At 45.6% G+C, this 7,766-nt stretch overlaps 1 protein-coding gene across 2 annotated transcripts in view; it reads left to right on the top strand.

Moving 5' to 3' along the window:
• The window catches only part of LOC108804414 (sodium- and chloride-dependent creatine transporter 1-like), a 35,784-nt gene that overhangs the window by 1,704 nt on the left and 26,314 nt on the right, over nt 1-7,766 (top strand). For both annotated transcript variants that reach the window (XM_018576135.1, XM_018576134.1), the window contains exon 2: nt 3,611-3,742. In XM_018576135.1, the coding sequence (XP_018431637.1) occupies nt 3,611-3,742 (132 nt within the window). The remainder of the gene's footprint in view (nt 1-3,610; nt 3,743-7,766) is intronic.

Here is a 7,766-nt window from a genome sequence, read left to right as displayed (position 1 = left end):
GAGGCGGGGTGTCACCCGGAGCGGAAACCGGGTGACACCCCGCCCTGACATCATCGCGCATGCACGGTCATCTAAATTACGCCTGCTGGCGGCCATTTTAGTGATGGACGCTGGCAGAAAGAGGAGGGTATGTTCACTCGGCGGGCTGAGGTATGCCGCCAGGTCCCCTCCTCTCTCCTGACACTGTCAGGCTCTCTGTCCATGACCAAGTGCCCAATGTTTTAGAGGGGGTGACACCAAAATGAGTCAGTCATTTTGGGGTCACCCCTCCAATGGTGTCACCCTGCCTCATCTATGCCAATAGCCCTCAGCTTGTGTAGTAAGCGCTTGTGTGGTACCGTATCAAATGCCATCATTTGACATCATCGCACATGCGCGGTCATCTTTTTTATACTTGCCGGCGGCCATCTTGGTGATGGACGCCGGCAGAGAGAGGAGGAGATGTTCACCCGGCGGGATAAGGTATGCCGCCGGGTCCCCTCCTCTCTCTCCTGCAGCTGTTGTGTTCTTGGTCCATGACCGAGTGCCCGACTTTTCAGAGGGGGTGACACCAAAATGACTGCTTCCTGCTTTTGTCAGTCATTTTGGTGTCACCCCTTCAATGGTGTCACCTGGGTGCGGGCCGCACCCCCCTTGTAACGCCGCTGTTTGGGTGTACATATGCTTAAGCAACTCCATGTCCATAGCCTGGACACAGGTTGGCTTTAAGTCCAGCCAAGCATTGCCCTCTTGTCCCTTTGACCTCCTCTGATTTATGAACATAATTGCTCCTTATACTGTTTCTCTATAATAAGCCGGAGTGACCTATATAAAAGCAGCAAACAGTAATCAGAGCCTTTCCCCAGCCAACGTCTCGGAGAATCGCACACTCTAAAAATGGAATTCTGCTGCAGCGAGGGGAGGGAGGAGGGGAAAAAAAGTGTCATTGGTTGAAGAAAATATCGCCTAGAGGTAGAAGAAAAGGAAAGGACAGGGGAAGATGTGAAGGTTGATGAATTATACATGTGACACAGCATGCTCCTGTATCTCACATCTCAGCTTATGATGCAGAAGATTGGAGCCGCCCCATACATAACATTCACATACAAGTGCTGCTATCATCCAAGTATCCAAAAGTGATGAATGCCACTGATTTACATAGAAGAGAGGACTGAATAGACCGCCTTGTACAATAGGGATGTGTGTTGAGGATTGCTGGGAAATTCCATCCCGCTGGATGCTGATTGATGGAACTCCACAAAAAGGGATTCATACTCTTTCGCGCTCTTTCTCCTATATACTGCAGATGCCAGCAATACATTGTAAAGCACTGCAGAATAATAACATCAGCTATAGAGGACTGCAAAGCAAACCCCAGCAATACTTTATGCAACAATGCAGAAAAATATTAAGCTACATACTCTGTGTTGCTCTGGGTTTGTGGCCTGATGTCTCCAGGGTCTCAGGAGAGCTGTGCATGTTTTACGGGGGCTGTCCGGGCTCTCAGGAGGTCAGTGCAGGCTCTCAGGAGGTCAGTGCAGGCTCTCAGGAGGTCAGTGTGGGCTCTCAGGTTGTCAGTATGGGCTTTTAGGTGGTCAGTATGGGCTTTTAGGTGGTCAGTGCAGGCTCCAGGTGGTCGGTGCGGGCTCCAGGTGGTCGGTGCGGGCTCCAGGTGGTCAGTGTGGGGTTCAGGCGGTCAGTGCGGGTTGCAAGTGGTCAGTGAGACTGGCGGCTGCAGCTACAGCAGATGTGGCTCTCTGCTCAGGCATATCAGATGGCCCTCTGATATGCCTAAATGGAGGGCCATGGCTGCCTGGCCGCGGGCTGGGCCAGACGAGATTTGGGTAAGGCAGGCCGCAAATCGGGTTGGGTCGGCCAGGCCTATTTGCAGGGGCAGGCCTGGAGCGGGAGCCATCATGTTATGTTAATCTGGCCCTGGATAGATATATTGCAGCTTACATTCCTTTAGATGTGTTTGCTGCATTAGTTTCCTTTTTCAGGTGTTTTTTCCTTCATTTTTATCCTGGTAATCCCATAAATAACACGTTTCCTGTCCCTTTTTGTCACACACTTCAAACATATCTTTGTTCACCTCCATTACATAGTGGATCGATGGGATTAGTCATTTACGATTTGGAAAACTGCAGCAGATATGTCTCTTACTAGTCAAGGTGTTGGATACAGGGCTATAGCTGGCCATACACTGGGAATTCTGCCCGGCTCTTAATGAACCAGCTAAAATTTGCACAGTGGTTGCCGCTGTCAGTAGCCTTCTGGCCGGCATCCCTCACTCAGCAGATTGAAGGAGCCGGATGGAAAATCTTCAGCCAAACACAGCCTGTAACTAATCCGCTGCAAGCTCCGGCCGCTGTCAGAATATAGTGAAAACAGCGAGGGATTCCTCCATCCACGTTCGTAAACCTGCAGGTCGAGCAAAGAAAATATAACAGTGTATGCCTGTGAGTAGTAGCTGACAATTATAACCAGTCTCAAGTACACAAGCAACTGTCTGTACTGGATTTTTTTTTTTTAAACCAATTGCTATAATTTCCTTCAAGATATCACCGTCAATGACTGCTACATTAAAAACGTGCTCAGGCTTTACAAGTATAAATATTTGTGGAATGATTGCCGTAAAAGGCCACCATCACATATCCGTGGCTGGATAAAAAAAGAGCCTGTAGAATGAATTAAATGTACAAGCTATCAGCTATTAGCTAGACCCCGCCCCCACAATGCTAAGCCCTGCCCTTGCTTTTCAACAACTGCCCCTGAGGTTCTGCCATTGGACTGTTGAATGGACTGTGTCAAAGAAATTTAGGTCCATGCGGGCTGCGTGCCCAGGGTTACTCCAGATACACAAAAAACAATTTGGAAGGATTTGAATACATGTACATGTACATATACATGTTCCTTTTTTTTGCCTGTTGCAAACCTGTTATCCATGTAAGGCAAAAAAAAAACAGGATCGCTTTAATGCGTCCTCTCCCCAGCAGCAAATAATCACCCTTCCTGTGGTTTCCGCCGCTATGTTTAGCCTCCAGGGACAAATAAACTTTTGAGTTTGAGTATGAGTACTCCTAAATATGGAAAAGCATGTGACCTACTTTCTTGCCTCTCATGTGCCAGTGCTGGTGCATAATGATTGGCATAACACTCTCATCTGGGGGTGGGGATAGTCCTCGGCCCTGTCTAGGCTCTGACTATCATGACTTGGAAGTAACATGGGGCTTCCTTTCCTTTTGCCCCAATGGCTGAACAGGGCGGCGGGGCAAAGAAAGGGATGAAAGCTGGTTGCTGGGCAGGGGGGGGGGTATTAAAATTAACCTGTGGCTTAGTCCCGCGTGGGCAGACCACAGGTCCGATTTAACCATAGTGGGTGGTTTGTGCACTTTCGGCATACTTGGATATATACAGTACGTAATGATACAATTGATATGATAAGTGACTCAACAGCTGGGAGCCCATGTTACTGACTCCCAGTCTTCTCAGTTAGTATTAGGAGCCTCCTCATTCATGTATCCAGCCTTGAGCTCATGTGTAGTAGGGAGCCACAGAAGTGTTGATTGCTCAGATGCACCCTGATAGGTCAATGTTCTTGAGCTCCAATTTTTTATTTATTTTTGCACAGGTGTGTTTCTCATTCCCTACTTGTTGATCGTGTTTGTGGGTGGAATCCCAGTGTTCTTCTTAGAAATCGCTTTGGGTCAGTTCATGAAGCAAGGAGGAATTGCAGCGTGGAACATCGCTCCGCTTTTTAAAGGTAAAGTCTTCACCGTGGAGCTCAGATGGTGGCCGGCAAAGCAACACAGAACAGCGCTTCATTGTTTAAATTTGTAATTCTATAGTACAGTTCTCCTTGGGGACTCAAAGGACTCTGGAGGTAAGGCAGCATCCTGGGCACGCTCATTTGAGCCAGTTAACCTACAAGCATGTCTTTGGAGTGTGGGAGGAAACCGGAGTGCCCGGAGGAAACCCACACAAGCACAGGGAGGACAAGCAAACAGGGGCGTCCCAAGGCAGGGTGACACCAGGAGCGGGTGCCAGGGGACACTTGCCGTGACGTCATCGCGCATGTGTGTGACGTCATCGCGCATGTGTGTGAGGACATCACACGCTGTTACCTGCCGGCGGCCATCTTGGAGAGAGAGAGAATGAGGCGTTTACCCGGCAGGATAAGGTATGCCGCCGGGTCCCCTCCTCTCTCAAGCAACTGTCGGGCTCTCAGTCCCTGACTGAGTGCCCGTCTTTTCTGAGGGGGTGACACCTGTGTCATTTTGTTGTCACGCCTCCAATGGTGTCACCCGGGATCGGGCCACGCCCGCCGCACCCTCTTAGTGACGCCACTGCATGCAAACTTCCTGGAAAAAATATATTAACCCTTGCAGTGGGGCTACCGCCGCACTGCAAGGGTTAAATGCTCGTTTTTCTCTAGGTCCAAAAAAAAGTTATACTCACCTGAAGCTCTGAGCCAGCTAGCTAAAAAAAGTGCTCCCTCCAGCCTGTCTTCTCTTATGCTACAGCATTGGAATGTTCCTCAGCGTCCTCAAGTGTATAAATAGTGTATAGAACGTAAAGATTTACGGGACCTTAGATTGCTGCAGAGGAAGGGGAGAGAGAGGCGGGAGGACTGGTCAACAAACAAGCCGGCTGCACAGTTCATGTGAATATAACCTTTTTTTTAATCTAGACAAAAAACGAGCACTGAAAGGGTTAAAACATTTTTGTCCCCAGAGTTTATCAACTTTTTTTTTAACTCTGTGTATGTTATTATTATCTGATTAAAAAGTATCGCATGAGCAGGGTAACACAGTAGCTTAGTGGTTAGCCTTGCAGCACTGGGGTTCCTGGTTTGAATCCTGGTCAGGAAACTCTCTGCAAAGAGATTGCATGCTTCCTTGGGGTACCCTCATTTCCTCCCACACTTGAACAAGACATGCTGGAAGGTTAATTGGCCCTGTATGTACGTACAGTGAGTGAGATAGGGGCCTTAGCATTTGAGGTCCGGGACTGACGTGAATGTGCCGTATCTAAAGCACTATGTAAGATGTCGGTGCTATATAAATAAATAATGAGCAGGGATGAGCCAATCAATGTACCTATAAGGTAGACTTTTTTTATTTGCCGAAAATATAATGATGAATGTCAAAATCCTAAAACATGTGATTCTTTGCGGTATCTAAGATTTTCAGGTTCACAATAGTGAGTAATAAACGGTGTGAACCTTTACCGATCACAATAGTGAGTAATAAACAGTGTGAACCTTTACCGATCACAATAGTGAGTAATAAACAGTGTGAACCTTTACCGATCACAATAGTGAGTAATAAACAGTGTGAACCTTTACCGATCACAATAGTGAGTAATAAACAGTGTGAACCTTTACCGATCACAATAGTGAGTAATAAACGGTGTGAACCTTTACCGATCACAATAGTGAGTAATAAACTGTGTGAATCCTTACCGATCACAATAGTGAGTAATAAACGGTGTGAATCTTTACCGATCACAATAGTGAGTAATAAACGGTGTGAATCTTTACCGATCACAATAGTGAGTAATAAACGGTGTGAATCTTTACCGATCACAATAGTGAGTAATAAACGGCGTGAACCTTTACCGATCAGACAAGTCTGCACCTATATATTTTGGAAAATCAAAAAAGTTTTCCAGTCGCAGATGTGTGATTTGATTTTCTCATCCCTGCTCGTAACTCAAACAATGTACTCTCTCCTCATAAGAAAAATATTCTCTTCGTCCGTCTGTCGCCAACCCCACAGACATCTAATTACTCTGCTGTCTTGCTGTGTGAGGACCCACGGCAGTTCAGAGAATGTAAAAACTTGTGGGTACGTCAAATATTATAATAAACTATTCCCTGTGATCTTCCTTCAGAGAAAACTGATTGTTTGCAGTATCTAAGATTTTCGGGTTCACCATTGTGATTAATAAACTCAGTGGTTCTCTAATGATCAGACAAGTCTGCATGAATACATTTTGGAAAATCAAAAAAGTTTTCCGTTTGCCGATGTGTGATTCGATTTTCTCATCCCTGCTCGTAAATGACACAATGTACTCTCTCTTCATAAGAAAAATATTATCTTGTCTGTCTGTCGCCAACCCACAGGCATCTAATTACTCTGCTGTCCTGCTGTGTGGGGACCCTTGCAATTCAGAGGATGTAAAAACTTGGGGGCATACCGCAGCGTGCGGAAACAGAAAGTAACCTTTTTATGTGTAGGAAGCCCCAAGGTGGCATTCCCATAGACTATTAACTATAGGTGTGCAGAAAAGGATGTAAAAGGAAATGTATAGTGTTTTTTATTTTCTTTATTTTGGTCAGGGATTAAAATATTTAAAAATAATAAAATATTGTAAAACTTTTAATCTTAAAGGAGAACTATGAGGTGAGTGCTTTTCACTCACCTCAGTTCTAGCCGACCTGTGACAATGAGACTGTCACAGGTCGGCTCAGTAGATCAGGAGGTGAGCGAACATATACCGGTGTTCACTCACCTCTCGATCCTGTCTTATTTTTTTTTTTTTTTTTAGTTTAGGATAGAGTGGTGAGGGCTTAGAGCCCCTGCTAGGTTTTTTTATTTATTTATTTTACTGTTTTTCCTGACTGTTTCCATGCTAGGGAGATTTATGCCCTCTATTTGTCCTGGTGACCATTATCACTGGGACTGAAAGTGATGAGCGATTAAAAAAGTTGTCATCAGAACAAGGATAGAGGGAAAATGTTTTAATGGGTCACTTGCTTCATTGACAACTGTCCAAAGGAGGAGTTACCCCACTTCCTGTTGTGTCTTTGGCATAGGAAGTGAAAGGAAATCTCTCAAATGGAACACCAATATATAAGAAAAAAATATGAAAGGTTTTAGGTATAAAAACAGCTTTAGATATACTTTAATACAAGTAAATATAAAATATTGTATATAAAAATGTACGTTTGTATCCAACCAGCATGGGTATCTCTCTGCACCTTTTCACATGTCTTCTTAAGTCTCCTTTGCTCCTCTGTTGGAAAAACAAAACAAAAACACAATTGTTTATAAATCTTGATAGCTTAGAGTGGAATTTACAAAAAAATTTAGGAATGAATGATACTTCTCATCTCCTAAAATTGCAAAAATCAAAAAACACCATTCAAATTTCATTATTTTGGTAAGTGCATTGGGGTAAATGGAGAAGGCAAAATTAAGGTGTTTTTTTCTGGTTTCTAAGGGTGGGCCTTAAAAAATGTTCCTGGACCAAAAAAGAAGTACCTCATTAGCCTCCTTATCCTACACTTTTCCATCTTCCTAAAGGTATAGCTACACTAGAAGCCCAATATTACTCAAGACAGTTAAAGACCCCCCATGTGTATTGCTTTGTTGGATTTGGTGCAGACACACATTGGGGGTCTTCAGCTGCTCTGAGAGATGTTGGGCTTCTGTTGTGTACCTTTAAGGAGGACGGGGCTACCTCCAAAGCATATCTGCTCTCAATTTATACAAATTAAGTACAGTAAGTGTGGGCGGCTTCTCTCCCCCTCACCGCTGGCCATCCGATATGACAGTGCTCCCTCGTCCGCCCCCCCACACTTCAGGGGGTGGGAGGCGCAGGAGGTGCGCTGCCCGCTCTCAGGATGGCGGAGCGGTGAGGGGGAGAGAAGCCGCACCCGTAGCTGTCAGGATGGCCGAGCGGGGAGGAGATCGGAGCCGCTGTCATCCTGTCAGTTTCAGGATGACAGCGGCTCTGTGCGTGGCAGAGCGGGGGATCGGTAAATATCAATGATATTTACC

The sequence above is a fragment of the Nanorana parkeri genome, unplaced genomic scaffold (assembly GCF_000935625.1).
Source record: "Nanorana parkeri isolate BGI_ZX_2015 unplaced genomic scaffold, ASM93562v1 scaffold56, whole genome shotgun sequence".
In the NCBI taxonomy this organism is placed as follows: Eukaryota; Metazoa; Chordata; class Amphibia; order Anura; family Dicroglossidae; genus Nanorana; species Nanorana parkeri.
This window is presented reverse-complemented; position numbering and strand designations above follow the sequence as displayed.